Source organism: Tachysurus vachellii, chromosome 13 (assembly GCF_030014155.1).
Source record: "Tachysurus vachellii isolate PV-2020 chromosome 13, HZAU_Pvac_v1, whole genome shotgun sequence".
Classification (NCBI taxonomy): domain Eukaryota; kingdom Metazoa; phylum Chordata; class Actinopteri; order Siluriformes; family Bagridae; genus Tachysurus; species Tachysurus vachellii.
The window spans coordinates 5,292,385-5,313,963 of record NC_083472.1 but is presented as its reverse complement, the minus strand read 5'-3'; the positions used below and the strand labels follow the sequence as shown (position 1 = coordinate 5,313,963).

At 39.4% G+C, this 21,579-nt stretch overlaps 2 protein-coding genes across 2 annotated transcripts; both read right to left on the bottom strand.

Annotated features, from left to right (window-relative positions):
- Positions 1-161: 161 nt before the first annotated feature.
- On the bottom strand, positions 162-10,350 carry pla2g15 (phospholipase A2, group XV). The gene is made up of 6 exons (XM_060885151.1): positions 10,077-10,350; positions 6,774-6,930; positions 4,302-4,420; positions 3,994-4,092; positions 3,148-3,372; positions 162-2,676 (listed from the first exon to the last, which is right to left on the bottom strand). The coding sequence occupies exons 1-6, from the start codon at positions 10,198-10,200 to the stop codon at positions 2,165-2,167; spliced, it is 1,236 nt and encodes a 411-aa protein (XP_060741134.1). The 5' UTR covers positions 10,201-10,350; the 3' UTR covers positions 162-2,164.
- A 4,012-nt stretch (positions 10,351-14,362) lies between these two features.
- On the bottom strand, positions 14,363-19,553 carry lcat (lecithin-cholesterol acyltransferase). Its single transcript, XM_060885757.1, has 6 exons — positions 19,360-19,553; positions 18,176-18,332; positions 17,368-17,483; positions 17,126-17,221; positions 15,943-16,167; positions 14,363-15,432 (listed from the first exon to the last, which is right to left on the bottom strand). The coding sequence occupies exons 1-6, from the start codon at positions 19,502-19,504 to the stop codon at positions 14,840-14,842; spliced, it is 1,332 nt and encodes a 443-aa protein (XP_060741740.1). The 5' UTR covers positions 19,505-19,553; the 3' UTR covers positions 14,363-14,839.
- Between the last annotated feature and the right edge of the window lie 2,026 nt (positions 19,554-21,579).

The following is a 21,579-nucleotide window of genomic DNA, read 5'->3' as shown; positions in this document are numbered from 1 at the left end:
TCTATTTACTCATTTGGTACGACTAGAGAGAGATTAAGGAACTTGCTTGAGGGCCTCAGTGGTGGCAGCTTTAGCCTTAGCTGCTGATCCACCACTGGCTTCATACAAAGCCATATATAAAGTAAAAGCGCCAAGGAAATGAGTCGACGAGCCAGGACAGGTTAACTTTACAATCATTACTGTTCAACCGATATAGAATACAAACACTCTTGACAAGTTTAAAAAGGCACAACAGAAGCATTTTGAGCTTGTAAATAAAACAAACAATACTGATTTGTACAGGCTTACAGTATTAGTCACAAAACTGAGTAAGTGGCTTCCTAGAGCAGTGCATCACTTGTACAGTTCTTACATGCCTTTCACCCACACCAAAAATAAAACAAATCAATAAAATGGTAAGATAAACCATGCAAAAAAATAATAAGTGTTAAGTGATTGACCTTCTGAACCCACCAGATGATCAGAATGAGAACAGTGAAAATAATGACGGATGACTACAGAAACTGAATGAACCTTTCTCTCTATTCTTACTCCAACAAGTACTTAAAGGTGCGGTGCACGATGTTTGAAAGCCAATGTTGTCATTTGAAATCACCAAAACAAACACGCCCCTAACCCAAATGGGTGTCACCCCTGTTTTGATAGCTCCGCACCCACATACATACGCAACCCAGGCAACTATTATGGCGGAACCTGTTGGGGCAGCTGGCCGAGGGGATATTTTTTATCAATAAATCAACTCAATGAGTAATACTATGGTAATACAGATGTGTTTTTGTAGTACTGTGTGTTGTACCGTGAAAGGTTTAGCTCCGTTTCACGCGGAAGACGACGTTCAACACCTAGAACCCGAGGCAGAGGTAACGGCAGGTATCCGTCATGTCAGTTTCAATCGCTTACTGCTAATGTCAGACATGCGCTCTGAACACTCTCTCCGCCACATATTGACAAGACACACTCCTTTTTGCTCACTGGCTACACGTTTGTTTTGTTAGTCGGCCCGACTCAGTTTTCTAAAACACTTTTCAAACATCGTGCACCGCACCTTTAAGGTGCAAATTTGACTCAGAATGAAATGCATTAAAGACACATTTGGGACAAAGAGGTTTTACAGCAAAAAGGAATAAACGGATCCAAAATGACCTCTAAAAAGCTCTTATCTATAGAATATGATGCTATTTACATATACAGTGCATATATAATGTTATATACCTCCAGTTTGAATGAATATGAAAGTTTGAACCTGGCATTTGTAATACAATAATCTTTTTTTTGTAGCATATGAAAGCGTTAAGGTGTCTTGATCCTTGATCCTTGATAAGGTGTCTTGATAGTTAAATTTATAATCCAAGCTGATCTGGGTACGAAAACAAAAATAGAGATTCAAGGACAACTGCTTTCAGTGTAAATGTCTCAGCATGAAATTAGTGCTGATGGAATGACTAAAGTTCTCTCGGAGTTGTGCAATTTTAATGTCTGCAAAAGTATAGTATCTCTGTAGTGGCTGATTCAGCAGAAATATGAGCAAAGAAAAAAAAAAACATTCAAAATATAAACATCTGATTTAGAAAATAGATAAAAGAACATTTTTGGTATAATTACAAAGAATAGCAAAAGTATTCACCTCAGTTCTGAGAAACAATAAAAATCACAGGCACATCAGTATTAGTAGAAGAGATGTCATTTAAAGTGGCAGAGAACATTTGGTCTAAAACTTTCAGTAAATATCGATAGTTTTACAAATTAAAAATTTAGGATTTTTTAACAACCCCAATATAAAATTCACAGAGGCTCCTTTTCTGATCGTGCCCAAGAATGTACATCTGGATAAACCTTGACTAATTTATTTACCTTTATGATCCAGGTAACTTTAAACCACTGGACATTTTCAATCAGATAAAGAAGTGGTTAACCGCCGAGGATTTTTATAGAAAAGAAGAACTGAGGCGTTTTCATTTACAAAAGCGACTCAGATCGTTTCTCTAAATTAAAGTGGTAATCTGTGCCGAGCGCTTTTCGAACATTTAAAATCATATTTTAAAACAGAAGTAGTCAACCTCAATGGGGCAAAAATTCATTATAAAGGCAGAACTGAGGACTTTCAGTCAGGTGTGACTGGTCACTTCTGCCAATTTAAAAGGTGATAGTGAAAGTGTTGTGTGCGTCAGGGTGGTAACAACACGTTTTTAATGTACACGACCGTAGTGAAGTTCAGCAGCATTTGCACGTGCTCGTTCCCTGGAAGCTCCACCAGATGCACGGGATGTTTCTGCTCCGTTTTCCAGCGTTTGCACTGCACGGCGCTGAGCACGTTCACCGTGCCGTCTCCTTCACCGTTCACCACCACGGGCTCTGCGTCTGGGAACGTGCTGTAGCGGTAAGCCTCTGCTGTGGCGATGCCTGTCCCATACAGACAGTGCACAGGAACGCCGGGGGCCTTCAGAGCCTGCACCAGTGGCTCCGTGTCCTGACGCATGGCCCAGCCATCCTCAAAGCCAATGTCCTTGAAGAAACGCTCGTAATCTTTCACTGTGTAGTTTGCGGTGGGTGTGGAGACCAGCGGCACGTCGCTAGGCCACGTGTGCGCGTAAGGGAAGAGCCATGCTGTGGACACGGCAGTCCGCTGCTGAGTGCGGATCTTCAAAGGGCTGATCACCGGAATACGATTATTATCACCTAACAGGAAAAAAAACAAAGCCAATACTACTACAATTATTACTAACAAAAAGATTCTTATTCGTATTAAAACAAATTTACAGCATACTTTATACTGTTATTGCTATGCTAAGTACATTTACTGCAGTGCAGATCAATGATGAAATATTGTGTGTTGAATTAGATATCCAGCAACAGAACGACTAAGATTTGTTCACTATTTATTTAATAAATTCCTTTTTACAGTGTTTACTTCTGTTTATAGTCAACGTGTGTTATAATCACCAAAGATGTTGATCTTTGTCATCATCATCTCATCTTCTTGTAATGTCATGAACTCAATTGTTAAGCTAAAGAAAAGCTGTCTTTCCTAAACCTCCTCCTGAGGTTTCTAAAGATGGCAACCTTTTACAGAGATTTTAACTATTAAAGCTGTTCAAACTAAACCGCAGGAATTCGGACACCTCGATCACACAGAATATTATTTCGTACCACTGGCCATAACGCGCAGCGTCTTGGCCACGCCAGCCCATGGAGGACCCAGACACACAAACGCCTTGATGTATTTGTCCTTCCAGGCCTGTGGCTGCTGATTGAGGAAGTAAAGAGTGTACATGTTGCCCATGCTGTGAGCGATGAGGACCACCGGCCCACCGTACGTCTCTGCCATGTCCTCGATCATGTGCTGCAGCTTGCTGAAGTATGGCTTGTTCTCATCTGTAATAATGAAGACCGCAATTACAGCGTTGTTGAAGAAAAAAAAAAAAAAAAACATAAGTAAGCTCCTGAGAATACAGCTGTATTTTTACTTGGGTAAAGATTTCAATGCTTGTGCCTCTGATTAATCTCAATGTACAATATTGCCTCTGTGAAAGGATTCCACTTGGGGCAGTTTATAAAAAAAAAAAAAAAAATAATAATAATAATAATAATAATAATTATAATTAAAAAAAAAGATTGCATTTCAACATTTTAATTCTTTCATTAAGTTTTTTAATGACTCTCTTTCATCATTGATGATTTAATAATAAACCGTACAGCAGGTGTAGAAGGTAAAAGAAGAGGCTTTTCCCTGGTCCAGACTTTTTCCCCTTTATTTTATGTTCATTATTTGTGCCATAAAGACATTGGAATGTTATTCACTTGTTCGTTCGACTTTAGTAAATGTTTAATCTCGGTCAGAAGCACAGACTGAACCGACATCCTTGGAGCTGTGAGGCAGCAACGTTACCTGCTGGACCTCCTCAAAGGAAATGTCTACATCTATATTCGTTTGGTTAAAAAAAAAAGGTGCATTTCTTATACGTAGGTTATTATGAAGATTTAAATCTGACGCACTGGGAGCCTTTCTCCAGTCGTAAGGTGCCCCTCGGACATCTGCGTCTCGGGTGTAACCCCAATCCACCAGGGCTTGCACTATAGTGAAGAAGTACATTCCTGTGAACGAGAACAAAAAATATGTGCATGAGGACGACTGTGAACGGGTTCTCGGTACAGACGGCTGCGTTCGTTCTCGGTCTTCGCTGGGTTTGTTGCAGTGAACCGGGAAGAAGTGTGAAAAAAAACAATAAACAACAACAAAAACAAAAGCAGCCTGGAGCTGTTGGTCACAAATAGCCAATGCTGGAAGTGTAGCTGTTACTCACCCACACTGTGTTTGCTCGGGTCGAGGTATTCCAGGCCGAACGTCTTACCGAAGCCGGGCACCTGGATGTCCACGCCTGGGGGGGCTTCTGTACTTCGCGTTGTGTGATTGTAGATCAGTCTGACGCACAAAATGACGCAAACATATATTAAAAAAATCTTTTGTGTACAAACAATTAGCACACAGCATTAAACAAGAAATTCATACACACTAAATGCATGTAAAAAAAAATTCGAAAAAATCCTTAAGCGCGATGCATTTAAAAATAAATCACTGTCACAACAAAAAGACTGCAATTAAAGAATTAAAGAGGAATTAAAAGGGATTTGCTTTTATTAGTGGTTCTGATGTGCCACTCTTTCAGGGATCATCTCTAAAGCGACACAGAGATCATGAGTGCACCAAATCAGATCTGTGAAACTTTAAACCTGACTTATTCGGCCGTGAATGGAAAAAAAAGTCACAATTTTAGCCATTAGTATTTACTCAGTTTCTTTCTGAGACGCAAAGCCTGATTGCAGAGAACATGCCTTACGACACAAAGCATGCTGATCTAGCCATCGATGTACAAAAACAACTTCTGCTTCCAGAAATATGACTGACGTAATACAGCAGAAACGTGAGACCCGAGCGTGAAGCTGCTAATATGGACGTGAGTCATAACTTGAACTGAGAAATTCAATCTTGCGTAATCGAATAAAAAGTCGTTATGAAATAACAGAAAGTACATGATGGACATGAGGGAGGAAACTGCTAGCAGAGACGACGCAGACAGTGAATGTGTCAGACTTCCTGAATCTAACTGGAGCCATAGACAGATGGCCGTAGGAGACCGTCCAGAGTTTAAGAGTAGGAACTTAGGGGGTGTTTTCTGAAGTTGTTCCAAAAGGTCTGAGTTTTATTTAAATACTGCATAAATCCAAATGCAGAAATCTAAAGTGAGCTTAAAGTGTATAAGGTTTGAGGACACCTTTACACCTCTGTACATGTAAAGCAATTCATAAAGATATGAATAACCAAAGGTAAAGTGTCCTGCACGGAGCTCAGACTCGGACTCAACCCCACTGAACACCTTTGGGATGAACCGGAACACGGACTGAACCCCAGACCTCCTCAATCATCAGTGTCTGATCTCACTAATGCTCTTATAGCTGAATGATCACAAATCCACACAAACACAATACAACTTCTAGTGGAAAGCTTTCCCAGGGTTAGGGTTACAGCAAAGTGGGAATAAATCTGGATGTTCAACACACACCTACAGGTCAGTATTTCATGACACACTCGACCTGAAGTTTGTAGCCTCTGCAGATTTGCCTGCAAAACTCATCCTGAAGTTTGCTCCACCATTATTCCTGCACCCAAGAAACCAAAAATCACAGGACTAAATGTCTACAGACCCGTTGCTTTAATGTCTGTGGTCATCAAGTCATTTGAGAGGCTGGTGTTGGCCTACTTGAAGGACATCACTGGACCCTTGCTGGACCCCCCTGCAGTTTGTCCGTGGATGATGCAGTCAACATGGGACTGCACTACATCCTCCAACATCTGGACAAACCAGGGACTTATGCAAGGATGCTGTTTGTGGACTTCAGCTCCGCCTTCAACACCATCATCCCAGGTAACCTCGTGAATAAACTGACACAGCCCTCTGTACCCACCTCCGTCTGTCAGTGGATCACCAGCTTCCTGACAGACAGGCAGCAGCGAGTGACGCTGAGAAAACTCACATCCAGCACCCACACCATCAGCACTGGAGCTCCTCAAGGCTGCGTTCTCTCCCCACTGCTTTTCTCTCTCTCTCTCTCTACACAAAGGACTGCACCTCTAAACACCCTTCTGACAAGCTCCTGAAATTTGCAGATGACGTTACGGTCGTCTGTCTCATCCAGGACGGAGACGAGTCTGCATGCAGACAAGAGGTTGAGCAGCTGACTGTCTGATCCGGTCACAACAACCTGGAGCTGAACGTGTTCAAAACTGTGGAGATGATAACAGACTTCAGGAGAAACCCCCCTCCCCCCACTCACCATCATGGACAGCACTGTGGAACGTGCTACAGATCTCCGTGCACTAGAACATCTAAGCACAAAAAAACCCCATGCCATATCCGGGTTAAACAGCTAATACAGGGATTGTTAGCTGTGTTCTGTAATTCATTCTTCATTTTTAATTACTGTCTCTCTCTCAAATAATGTTCAAACAGTGAACAGTAAACATTTAAATAGTAAGGATTTACAATTTAAATGTTTACTGTTCTCATGCCAGATATGTATATAATGTATGCTTGTATGTATGCATGTATGTATGTATGTATGTATGTATGTATGTATGTATGTACCAAGAGCACCTTAAAAACCACAACAAATTGCTTGTGTGTCTGCACACACTTGGCTCTGATTCTGAAAAAGATCCTGCGTGCGAAAAACAGCTCACAGATCCATCGTGTGAAGATCGACTTGATGCTTCTCACCTCATATTATCGATCCAGCAGTCGATGGCCACTGGCAGCAACAGGTCCAGGTTCAGCCAGAGCGTAAAGTACTCAGTGGTCTTCTTATAACAGATGTAGTGAACGACGCTGGGTTTATCAAGCTTAGCCTCCAGCTGGTTCCCGAGATCTCCTGGAACTGCAAAAACAACAAGACTGATTCAACATCCCAGGTACAGCCGTTCACACGGTGGAAGAAAAGCGGATTAATATACACCCGTCTGATTTGCCTTACAGCTCTAGAAAATGAATCAGCGCCTCCTGAACAAAGAGAATGGAGACTTTAACAGCACTGCGGTGTAAACGGATTCAGAGCTTCGTGCTCGTCTCTATACGCGTTCACATCTAAAGACATTACAAGTAAATCTGATAAGAAGCTGTCTGCTCAGCGACCGATGATCAGTCGTTACAGATAAAGGCTTAAAAGGGAATATTTGGCTTTTATTGTAAATTGTGGTCACAAACAGGTATTTTTTTTAGAATTGTTTCTGAATGTCAGGTTGCTGGTTTTCTCCGAGTGCTGAGGCAACAGATCTGAAACGAAGCTTTGGGATAAACTCTGTTTGACTCACTCTGATATTAGCACGTGTTTAAACAGTAGCCTGTGTGCTTACTGAACGCTAGATGAAGTGCTCATGATATCACAGTTGACTTTTGGTTAACAACTTGTTGCGGTTTGACTTCTGCCTTATTGACTGTGCTGCCTTTTTCTTTTCAAAAACCACAAACCAGTTTTAAATCTGTTTCCTTACACTAGATTTTGACTCTTGTACATAATGCAGGATAAACACTTTATTCACTTTGCATTTATGCATTCTATTCTGTGAGTTACAGGTTCTTGAATATAAAACAATAAAATACTCTGACTTACTAAGTCCTGTATATGTGCCCTGAAAAGCACTAGGAAATTTACTCCTTCATTCTTTTTCAACATGAAAGCATTTGCTCCTGAGTGGCTCAACAGCAGCAAATTACTAATATATCCTATTTGAATCTTGATCATGCCACAGCTTTGTGTCTCAAGGAAGGAGGGATAGGGCTCTCTCTCTGTCTCTCTCTCTCTCTCTGTCTCTCTCTCTCTCTCTGTCTCTCTCGGTCTCTCTCTCTCTCTCTGTCTCTCTCTCTCTCTCTGTCTCTCTCGGTCTCATGCGCTGTCTCTCGTGGTCTGTCTCTCGTGGTCTGTCTCTCGTGGTCTGTCTCTCGTGGTCTGTCTCTCGTGGTCTGTCTCTCTATGCAGAAGAGTTTAGGCTCACGTGTCTTAGAGGAAGCAGATGCTTCACCCTCATGTATTGGTAATGATCATATGATAGAGGAGAGCTGGCTGATGAGGGGAGATTATAGGGGAACAAATAGTGCCAAGTTAAACTGCTCTTTGGGCGACTGTCAGATTAAAACACACAGGTGACCTTTACTGAGAAAAGAGATTAATTTAATATAACGTTATGACACGTTCTGTACGTATTTAAACAATGTCAAGGGACGACATTATTTTGTACCACAGAATTCCTTTGACAGTTCTGCCTAATAATGTTGACACCAAAATGTTTGAATTATTCATATTTCCAGTCATTAAACCTCCTCAGTGATAAAACGATCCAGTGGTTATTTATCAGCTGTTTCGCTGACATCTTTTAGCATCTTTCTTCACTCGCGTTTTTGCTTTTAACTTTTAAGACCTTTCCTTGCAGGTATTGATCTTTGTCTCATTTTGAATGTAAAGGACTTGTTATTAAACACACACTACATTGTGTAACAGTAGTGGTATCACACTTCCCTGCCTCCCTCATGTGACTGATGTCATATGAATCAGCTCACAGACACAAAACAAACAACTCGAGGAAAAATTGACCTCTGTAAGCCTTCTGTACATCCGATTTCAACATGTTTATATCTCACAGACTGGATGAAAGTGTGTTAGTTTATAAGATATGGATGAGTTATACAATTACACACCAATACAAACTCCCACTAGACTCTGACCTCTGTTTTAGCTGCATGCTAATAATACTCTCAACACTAGCAATACTCTCAACACTAGCAACACTAGCAATACTCTCAACACTAGTAACACAAGCAATACTCAATACTCTCAACACTAGCAATACTCTCAACACTAGTAACACAAGCAATACTCAATACTCTCAACACTAGCAATACTCTCAACACTAGCAATACTCTCAACACTAGCAATACTCTCAACACTAGTAACACTAGCAATACTCTCAACACTAGCAATACTCTCAACACTAGCAATACTCTCAACACTAGCAATACTCTCAACACTAGTAACACTAGCAATACTCTCAACACTAGTAACACTAGCAATACTCTCAACACTAGTAACACAAGCAATACTCTCAATACTCTCAACACTAGCAATACTCTCAACACTAGCAATACTCTCAACACTAGCAATACTCTCAACACTAGTAACACAAGCAATACTCTCAATACTCTCAACACTAGCAATACTCTCAACACAAGCAATACTCTCAACACTAGTAACACAAGCAATACTCTCAACACTAGTAACACAAGCAATACTCTCAACACTAGCAATACTCTCAACACTAGTAACACTAGCAATACTCTCAACACTAGTAACACTAGCAATACTCTCAACACTAGCAACACTAGCAATACTCTCAACACTAGTAACACTAGCAATAGTCTCAACACTAGTAACACTAGCAATAGTCTCAACACTAGTAACACTAGCAATACTCTCAACACTAGTAACACTAGCAATACTCTCAACACTAGCAATACTCTCAACACTAGCAATACTCTCAACACTAGCAATACTCTCAACACTAGCAATACTCTCAACACTAGCAATACTCTCAACACTAGCAATACTCTCAACACAAGCAATACCCTCAACACAAGCAATACCCTCAACACTAGCAATACCCTCAACACTAGCAATACTCTCAACACTAGCAATACTCAACACTAGCAATACTCTCAACACTAGCAATACCCTCAACACTAGCAACACTAACTGCTAATTCCGTGACTGAAACTAGCTCTCTGGACTTCGACAAAGTGTCACAAGCAGTTTGTAATCTCTAAAAGCTACATATCACAAACCTTCAGGTCAACACCAGGCTACATGCTAACGTTCAGTCACGCGCTCCTGAGGTAAACAAACCGACAGTAAACAAGTCGTCATCAGTACACAAGGCTAACAATTAGCACTAAGATCTGTATGTGTCTCGGGTAGACAGATAGACAGACAGACATAGATAGATAGATACCTGTTTTGTAAATGCATCAACTTACTCAGTACCACAGGAGGAGGTCGGTCCTTGCACCTCTTCCCTTGGGAACATTTTAAACTTCTGCACCAGGAGAACGAAGCTAAAAAAAACAACAACAACAAACAAATCAGCTTCCAACGGACCATATCTGGGCTGTCTGATAAAACCGTACGAAATCGTTCGGTATCAAAATAAAATCATGGTGAGAGATTATTAAGTTGAGAAATACAAAATACATGCAAAACTATAAACGACACAAACGCGCCCCATATGAGTGCTGTGAGGGTTTTTAACTCACTCACTCAGGCTGTGGCGACGATCACAGATGACATCGATTACAGTGGGCGGGGAGTCGATTAATATTTAGCCGACAAAAAAAAAGGTGACGTACAGACCAAAAGCATGGTCAATGCTATAAACAAGTGCCCACGTGCTCACACGAAATATCACAATATAATATTGTGATATAATATCCATCACCTGCTTGCACGATTGCATTAATGCTTTTCTTCTAATAGGTCAGTGTTTATGTAGCAACAGCTCATACACATACACAGGGACTTACACAGCAGACTCAACACAACACATAATCTAAGCATAATAATAAACAGATTTACATTTTATTTTATTGTTTTAATGTTGTTTAACCATGAATGATTTGTGAGCTTTTATTTTTCTTAGAAAACATTTAACATTTGTGGAAGTCTAACAAAACTCTGTTGAATAAAGCAAAATAACGCGTGGCATAAATTATTTACATGTAACCAGAATGTTCTTAGAAATGTGGCCGTTAAAGAGAATAAAAAGAAGACCGTAGTAAAGATTAAAGCTATTCGTAAAGCATTTTAAGCCTTAAAAGAGCTCGGAAGGTCAAAAGTGTTGTAGGAGTAGTGAGGAGGACGTTTAAGAGGCCTAAGAGTTTCTTTAGCAGAAGAGAAAATGGAGAAGAAATGTGTTGTATATAATATTTAATAATGATAGTGAGTGCCCTGGAGCCAAACCCTTGAACATGTGGGACGTGGTAGGAACGTGTTGGGCTACCGATCGGAAGGTTGTGAGTTTGATCCCAGGTCCTCCAAGCTGCCACTGTTGGGCCCCAGAGCAAGGCCCTTAACCCTCAATTGCTCAGTTGTATAAAAATGAGATAATGCAAGTCGCTCTGGATATAAGGGCTTCTTCCAAATGCTGTAAATGTAAATGTAACATGAGGCTGGAAACCATTACAGGTCATCATGCACATACAGTACAAACACACGCACATGCTCATTCAACGAGTGCAAATTCGCTAGTTGAGCTAGCTGAGTGTAAATATTTGTATATACTAAAATGATAAAATAGGAAAATATGAAATCGGTTTTACATGTTTCTTTATTATAAGTAAGAAAAAGAAAATGTTTTTAAAAAAATTGTTTGGAAAAGAGGGAAAGATCAGGTCTGTACGCCTCCTGGTGGCTGTAAGTATTATTACATTATGATTTTGGTTGTTACATTTGACTAAATCGATCTATCTATTATAATTAATTAGACTGTTACATTTGTATTTAAAGGCACATTTTTTAGTATAATATATCCTGTGCATAAGAATCTTATTGTTAATATTATAGTGTAAGATTTGAATCATATGCACAGGTTATGGTGCCATGAGAAGAATAAAAATCTTATAAAAAAAATCTAATCTGATATATTTTTATACTCTTCCATCTATGTGAAGACGAATTAAATGTTATTTAGAATAAAACCCTTTCACAATCTGTAGGCATAAAAGGCAGAAGTAATCATACAGTTAAAAATAATCACAAATATGTTCCATATATAAACAAAGGGAAAGGAATTATTAGTTAAAGCAGAATATTTGAGAATGCAGAGAATGAAATTTGAATCTATAATAAGATTTTTAAGATAACAGAAGCTCTGGACGATAAATTTAGAGTTAATGTACAAATAAATGTGATTTATTCACCGGTACTTTTTTAAGTGTAGAGAAATTAGCACCTTTACTGTGTGATATAGCATTCTGAGCTAATTGGTGTGTAAAGGTATAAGTACATAGTCCTTTTTTCTGCTCTCTTAAATGCCTTATGATGCAGATTATTTTGCTTAAATTGCTTTTCAATGCTTTGCTAATGGAAATGACTGAGTAATTAGCTTGCTAAAAGAAAACAGTTAGAATGACAGAGAGATATTTATTAAAGATGGTCTTGAGGACCATCTCTGTACTCTGTGCTCTGTATTACATTGCACAGTAGAATAGCAGTATCTGTATTAGTTATATATAATATATAGATAAATATAGATCAGGTCAAGGGTCACTCAAACACCACGAGAACAACACACTAACTGTTGGTGGTGTGATAACAGCACTGGTGAGTCTTAATATTTACACTAGTGTAAATATATATTTTTTAGTCTCTGTTCATCCTTGTTGATGAAGCAGAAGTATTAATGTGACCAAGACATTTGAAATGAAATGGGAAATAAATGTGTTGGCTTTCAAAAATCTTTTATAAATACAGTCAAATCAAACAGTTACATGTATTTTCACTTCATTCATTCTTTGTCATAAATGCATAAATTTGTGGGAGTGGATTTTTTAAGTTTCATTTAAGGACATTTAAGTTTCCAATACAAAAAAGAAATGTTATAAACTCTCAATGCGTTGGTATTATATATATAATACCAACGCATTGAGAGTTTATAACAGTTTAGAAATAATGGTTGGGTCTCATCTGATCTTATTTATTCAGCATCATTAAGGAACATAAAATAACTCATTGTCCTTCACATGAATGCTGTGCAATAGTGTTGTCTGTGTAAGACATCTAAATAACAAAATATTTATCTTTTGCTCTCTTTAAATTTGACATGATACAGCAAAATAGACAATAATCTCAGTGTGATTTTAATGACTGATTGATTATTTCAGAAGTTGCAGATCTGGGGTGATTTTAATGCATGACGGTCTTTAGAGTTCACACAGAATGGTACAAAAGGCATCTAATGAACATTGCTGAGAGGTCAGAGGAGAACGGCTAGACTGGCAGAAGTGGCAGGAAGGCGAAACCTAGTACCATTTTTTTCCTTGCTGGGAACAAAATAAAATTAATAATGTCCATCAGGTCAAACCTTATGGTGGACTGGCTGTTACAACAGAAGTGCACATCAGGTTCTACTCCTGTTATTCAGTTACAGGAAACTGTCGCAACAGTGGACAAAGGCTCTAAAACTGGACCAAGACTGAAAAGTCTTTTATTTTCCAGCAACATTTGACATTTAATGTCACGTATTATTGGAGGTGATAAATATCCTTGAACGCATTACGGTTATACGACACAGTTGCACCGAATTATGTCATTATGAGTCTCTGCTCCGAATGATGAGTCTCTGCTCAGCTAATTAGCAGTCTATGGAAAGACGAGCTTTATGACATTGATGGTTATAACAGTATGAATGTCAAAGCTTTGTAAGCTGACCTGTTTAAGCTGAGGACATGAGACAGCTGGACAGACTAAAGAACTAAAGTGCTGCTGCATCGCTCTCTTCAGGCAGAGATGAACAAAGGCTAAATCTTGCTGGTACCAGTATCAACATTAAGTCACATGGCATTGTGGGTAAATAGGAAACCCTTAAAATAGACTAATATGTCAGTTGAAGAAATTAGACTGAAATAATAATAATAGTAATAATAATAATAATAATAATAACAATAATAATAACAACAACAACAACAACAATAATAATAATAGCAACAACAACAACAACAACAACAATAATAATAATAATAATAATAATAATAATAATAATAATAATAATAATATGAATGGTTTATTAAATATGTATTAATTTCATTGCATTTGTTAAAACTTTTGGAATGTTTACACATGTTTGCCTCATGGAGATACCCTTTGCACTAATCATTATTATATTGCATAGGATTTTTTTTATTTATTATTTATTTTAGCTGTCCTTCAATCATCCGATCTGCTTTTTCAAACCTGGCCAGTATCAAGCATGTTTTAGGCTTCTCTGCTGATGTACACCAGGACTTTGAGCCCTCAGATCAGTTCAAGGGTCACTCAAACACCACGAGAACAACACACCAGCTGTTGGTGGTGCGATAACAGCACTGGTGAGCCTTAATATTTACACTAGTGTATTTTTTTTAGTTTCTGCTCATCCATGTTGACGATGCAGAAGTATAAATGTCTTGTGACCAAGACATTTGAAATGAAAGGGGAAATAAATGTGTTGGCTTTCAAAAATCTTTTATAAATGCAGTTGAATCAAACGGTTACAAGTATTTTCACTTAAAAGTTTTATTTAAGGACATTTAAGTTTCCAATACAAAAAAGAAATGTACAGAGGGCTGAGTGCTGCTAAAATTTAAAACATAATCTAATAATAGGAATACCGGACAGTAAAATAGATGTAAAATTTAAACAGACATTAAACATTAGACATTAAACTTTACAAACTATATATATTGAAAAATAATGATGACTGTTTTGTCCAGCAGGCAGTGACAGTCAGTCATATTTAGCAAAACCGAAGCTAAAAAAAGGACAAGAGACGATGGATGTACATGTGATTACTGATACATATTTAACCTGTACATATTGTTGAATCTGTATATTCTATACAAACTGGTTATGTTTGTGAATATATACACAAAAGTCCACATAGTAAAGGACCTACTTTGTTTCAGTCATACGTCCTAATGCACATCAACTCTCTTTGCAATCTTTAAAGTTAAACACTCTGCATTTATGAAATCAAGCCGAGCATTATTTAAGGGCTCTGGTTGATAAGTTTGCGCCGCTGAGACTGTTTGACAAAAATAGTACGGACGGCCTCGTCCTTCTGAACCGTTCCCTGTAGGATCTCCTGGATGGCACTGAGGACGTTGTGGTTGAAGACGATGTCGAGGTGAGCCATGCCGTTGAATTCTGTCACGTACACCGGTTGCTGCTGTTTACCTGTCCAGCGCTTACACAAGCTCATGCTGTGGCTGTCCACCGTATCGTCCCCGTCCTTGTACAGAAAGTTCACTGGATCACTGTTCGGGAACTTCTCGTCATAGATGTAGGTGACTGGCGTGGGTAGGCCAACACCGTAGAAACAGTGGACCTCGACTCCGGGGGCGGGGAGGTCTGCCGTGAGGTTCCTTGTGTCCTCCCACATGTGCCAACCGTCCTCAAAGTTAATGTCGTTGAAGAAGCGACGGTAGTCCTGATGGGTGTAGTTGAAGCTTGGCGTGGAGATAAAAACATGGTCCTCGGGCCATGCATCCTGAGATGGGATCATCCATGGGTTGGTGGTGGTCATGCGCTGTTCCTCACGGATCTTGATTGAGGACACCAGAGGGATGCCATCGTTGTCGCCTGAGGAGCGAGGGAAATCAGAAACACTAAAATTAGCATCGGAGTCTGGCTAGATTCTCATTCCTACTCTTAAATCAGCCACAGAAACCCATTTCTACTGTGAGCTAAACCTCCTGCTTTAACTAGGCTCCAGAGTTTCTGTTTTCTTTTCACTGGGCTTAAGCGGAAATGTAAGTCCCAGAACATGCAGATAAAGTCCTGTGTACGCTGTTATGTAACTTTGTTTAAGGGCAACTGAGGATGATTTAAGCACCCGTAACTCTAAGCGCTCATATCTAACCCAAAACTACCTACATTTGTTTGGCAGTCATCCTCTGTTTTAATATCACAGGCTTCGTGAATTGAGTTCCACTGTTACAACCTACCCCAGTATTTCTTGTGTGTCTTTGTGCTGATTCGTTTAACATAATCTTAACACTTTATGTGCTCCAGCTATGATCTAATGCTCAGCTAATAATAATAATAATAATAATAATAATAATAATAATGATGATGATCAGTTTTATAAACCTGATGCTAAAACTCTGAGGGGCTTCACACATCCACCCCATGGAGCTCCCAGTGAGATGAAGCTCTTGATGTATTGATCTTTCCAGGCCTGGCTTTGCTGGTTGAGGAAGTAGAGGATGTAAAGTCCTCCCATGCTGTGGCCCAGCAGGTGGACAGGTTGCTTGTACTCATTGTGCATCTCCTCCACGAGGCTCTTTAGCCGTGCAAAATACTCAGCCTGCTCATCTGGAACAAACCACACACAATCAGTTACATGCAGCTGAAGGTTTTAAGCAGATTATTGGGAATGTCAGTGTGTCTCTCAGCTGACATTCCCTCATTTTGAAACATTGACTGGTTCTACTACAGATGAAAACTGATAAACTCATCTGTGGTTCTTCCCCAGTTCTTCATCAATGGGACAAATGAAGTCCCCAGAAAAAAGTAGCTAATTATACTGACAATGATGAATGTGTTCTTAATCAGATTAGGTGATTGGACAAATAAGCAATAAGTCTAGTATTCATGATACCCCTCACAGCCCCACCGTCTCTGGTTCAATCTTGAGTTCAGGCTATTATCTCTGCCACATTTAGCATATTCTCCATGTCTGTGTGCTTCCTCTGGGTATTCCGGTTTTCTCCCACTACCCCAAAAAAACTGTCTTTGAATTGGCCTTGCTAAATTGTCCACTCTGTGATGGACAGGCTTCACATCCAGAGTTTATTTCAGCCTCACGCCCAGTGTTCCTAGGATACTCTTGAAATCCACCGTGACTATGACCAAGACAATTTCTATTCATTCATTCATTCATTCATATTTGCAGTTGGTTCTGTCGTCTGGGATTGTGCCATTTCCCGGCACAAGGCACAAGTTGGGCAAATTCACCTCAGATAGATTGAGATGGTTATAACTGCCTGTGTGGTCTCTTAATCCAGATCTTGGTTAACCCAAACTACAGTATCAACTGAGAACACAGGAGCTGTATAAATTGGCAAAGATACAGTACACTACCATGCCAACACTAGGATAATATCCATTCAGATATTCAGTTTAAAGCATATTATTCAGTAACTACAACAAATTATTCAATAGTTACAGCAAAAATAATAGGAAAACTTTGTAGTTATCAGAATGAGGAATAATAAATATGGACATATCAGTTTAAGGGGTAACTTAAGAGAGAGAAATAGGTTTGACTCACTTGGGGCAATCCTCCAGTCATACGGTGCTGCCTGAACAGTCTTGTTGCGCACATATCCAATACTGACCAAATGTTCAACCATGGTGTGAAAATAACCTACAAACAGAATGATGCCATACAGGAATCAAAGAGGGAAAGAAATTGGCATTCGTTAGGATTATTTTCAATTTCATGACAAACGTAATTCAGAATGAAATGAGTTCACTGTTGTAAATGAGTGACATTGATGACAGAGCAATGACCTGCCAGATTGTTGTTATCCAGGAACTCTATAGAGTATGTCTGGCCAAATCCAGGGACACGCACTTCCACACCAGGAGAGTTGGAAGTCCTGCGAGTCGTTCGGTTATACACAATCCTACAACACAGGAGAGGATGTGTGAAATGCTGACAACTGGAGACCATTTGCATTGGCATGGCGTTGTCGATGTCGGAGAAAGCTCCAAAAACAAAAGGTCAATTGTTGTTGCAAAGAACTCTGTGTTGGCTCAGCACTTACCATCACAGTGTGAATAATTAGTGGAACAGATTATTAAGAATGACAATTTTACAAAAGTTTACAAAGTTCCTTCATTCCTACTATCTCATACATTTGAGGGAACACATACTTGTCACTTAGGTGGTATACTGTATTTAGTTTTTTATCTACTACAAACGTGGTTAAAAATCTTAGTAGGGTAAACTCCATACAATCTAATGCTAATAAAAATGATATCTAATAAAAAAAAAAGTCTGTAATTCCAAAAAAGTCTGTAAAACAAATGTTGTAAGTAAAAAAGTCTGTAATTCATTTGTTAAACCCTGAAATAAAACGGATTGCTTCATTTCAGATCCAACATGGTGGTGTCTCACTGTCCAAATATTTATTTACTTATTTATTTATCTGTTTAGAACCTAACCTCACCTTTGCTTCAGCTTGCAGTTATTGAGTCTGCAGTTATTGTAGACTCATACCTAGCTGCTGAAAAGGACTTTTGAGTGTATAACAGTGACATATCTGACTTTATTCACTTTAATCAGTTTTGTTAAGCTTATGAAGTGTGTCCTTACCTAATGTTGTCAATCCAGCAGTCAACGCCGATGGGCATGAACATATTGAGGTCAATCCACAGCGGAAACCAGTCCTCGGTCTTCTTGTAGCAGAGCCAGTGCACCAGCATGGGTTTGTCTATTTTGGCCTCCAGGCGATTGCCGATATTCCCTGGCACTAAAAATCACACCGATTTGACAAAGGCCAAAGGAGTGAGTGTCAAAACCCAGTGCTGAATATTGCAACATTCCTACAGTATCAGAACAACTGTTTACAGAGACAACTAGTGACGTATTTAAACACCGTAAGCTTTAATCTAACACTGTTACAGTTCAACACTGATTAAACGTTGTGGAATGTTGAGTCCTTTAAATACTAGATAGTTTTCACATGTGGGTTTCAGTGTAACTGGATACAGAGCTAATTCAGCAGTGAAAGAGTTCGTTCAAAGCTCTAGTGTTCGAACATTTACAATACTATACTATATATAATACAATATACAATACAATACTATATAATACAATACTGCAGATTTTAGTTCATTACCGCTGGTGTACAATGACACTAACAATAATGTAAAATATAAATATAATAATGTAAATTCAAAGGTTAATCCCTGTTCGGCATGTTTTATCAGTGTAAAACTTTGATGCAACACTGTAGGAGCTCAATACTTTATTGAGTTATTTCTCATTTCTTACATTTGAGTTATTTAAGTGTTATTTCAACACTGTAAGGGTTAATGAACTGAATTAACTCAAATGTTAATTCATTAATGCTTGTCCTAACACTGTAAAAATGATAAAGGAGTTAAATACTGCTGAAGTTAAGAGTTAAATCAATAGTTACTGTATTTATTTATTTGTTTGTTTGTTTATTTATCTATCTATCTATCTATCTATCTATCTATCTATCTATCTATTTATTTATTTATTTATTTATTTATTTATTTATTTATTTATTCATAACTGAATATTTTAATATTAAATACTGATGGAGAGAAATATTGTGAAGTGTTTAAACATTAAAGTTCATACAGAACCTTTAAGGTTGAGGTTTCAGTGAACACTGCAGATGTTAATTCTATACAGTAAGACAGAGTTAAATTCTAAGCTGCTGTTCATTATTAACAGGTTGGTTAAGAAGGGTTAAACGGTTAGAGGTTAGAAACTCGTGCACTGCACTTTATCTGTCAGGATCTTACCGATGATAAGAGGCGGCGTGCTGTTGCTCACTTCATGCGGGCCGGCGGTCGGCGGAAAGATGACGTTAAAAAGCCAGAATCCCTCCGACTGCTGGAGCGCGAGCAGAACGATGAGAGCGGCGGCAAGCGCGTGCGAGGGCTGCATCGTCTCTGCTGTCTGCTGTGTGCGTCTCCGGTCAACGGCCTGAACTGCTCTGTGTGCACAGGGAGAGAAAGAGAGAGAGAGAGAGAGAGAGAGAGAGAGAGAGAGAGAGAGAGAGAGAGAGAGAGAGAGAGAGACAGATGGGGAAAGAGAGAGAGAGAGAGAGAGAGAGAGAGAGAGAGAGAGAGAGAGACAGATCACTGGTCTTACAGTGTTAAACACGTGCCATTTGGCATCCCGGCAACAGTACAGTGTCCGATCAGCTCCTACACTATCATGTCACAGTGCAATGTGACCAAATTATAATTCTATATAATATATAATATATAACATATAATGTCATAAATAAATAGAAACACACACTCTCCTCTGCCCAAATTACCCAGACACTTTCAGAAACAAAGTGAACTTTATTGTATTCTTTCTTCTGTCTGCTGTAGTGCCACCTCTATATCTGCTGTAGTGCCACCTCTATATCTGCTGTAGTGCCACCTCTATATCTGCTGTAGTGCCACCTCTATATCTGCTGTAGTGCCATCTCTATATCTGCTGTATTACCACCTCTATATCTGCTGTAGAGCCACCTCTATATCTGCTGTAGTGCCATCTCTATATCTGCTGTATTACCACCTCTATATCTGCTGTAGAGCCACCTCTATATCTGCTGTAGTGCCACCTCTATATCTGCTGTAGTGCCACCTCTATATCTGCTGTAGTGCCATCTCTATATCTGCTGTAGTACCACCTCTATATCTCCTGTAGTGCCACCTCTATATCTGCTGTAGTGCCACCTCTATATCTGCTGTAGAGCCACCTCTATATCTGCTGTAGAGCCACCTGTATATCTGCTGTAGTGCCACCTCTATATCTGCTGTAGTGCCATCTCTATATCTGCTGTAGTACCACCTCTATATCTCCTGTAGTGCCACCTCTATATCTGCTGTAGTGCCACCTCTATATCTGCTGTAGTGCCATCTCTATATCTGCTGTAGTACCACCTCTATATCTCCTGTAGTGCCACCTCTATATCTGCTGTAGAGCCACCTCTATATCTGCTGTAGAGCCACCTGTATATCTGCTGTAGTGCCACCTCTATATCTGCTGTAGTGCCACCTCTATATCTGCTGTAGAGCCACCTCTATATCTGCTGTAGAGCCACCTCTATATCTGCTGTAGAGCCACCTGTATATCTGCTGTAGTGCCACCTCTATATCTGCTGTAGTGCCATCTCTATATCTGCTGTACTACCACCTCTATATCTGCTGTAGAGCCACCTCTATATCTGCTGTACAGCCACCTCTATATCTGCTGTAGTGCCACCTCTATATCTGCTGTAGTGCCACCTCTATATCTGCTGTAGTGCCACCTCTATATCTGCTGTAGTGCCATCTCTATATCTGCTGTACTACCACCTCTATATCTGCTGTAGAGCCACCTCTATATCTGCTGTAGTGCCACCTCTATATCTGCTGTAGTGCCACCTCTATATCTGCTGTAGTGCCACCTCTATATCTGCTGTAGTGCCATCTCTATATCTGCTGTACTACCACCTCTATATCTGCTGTAGAGCCACCTCTATATCTGCTGTAGTGCCACCTCTATATCTGCTGTAGTGCCACCTCTATATCTGCTGTAGTGCCACCTCTATATCTGCTGTAGTGCCATCTCTATATCTGCTGTACTACCACCTCTATATCTGCTGTAGAGCCACCTCTATATCTGCTGTACAGCCACCTCTATATCTGCTGTAGTGCCACCTCTATATCTGCTGTAGTGCCACCTCTATATCTGCTGTAGTGCCACCTCTATATCTGCTGTAGAGCTACATGACATTTCAGCTACATGACATTTCAGTTTTTGGGTAAGCTATGTCCATGTTCCAGGTAAAAGGTATATATTTTATAAAAGACAAGTCGCAAGTGACTTATTCATTATTTAATATTCTGTATCAATTAAACCATTAGGTTCACCATTTAAACCTGTACAATAATATTTTGACGATTTATTTATGCCACAGAGCTTTTATTCCTTAAGTCTTCACTAACAAATCACATTATGTTCAACTCTATATTATTTAT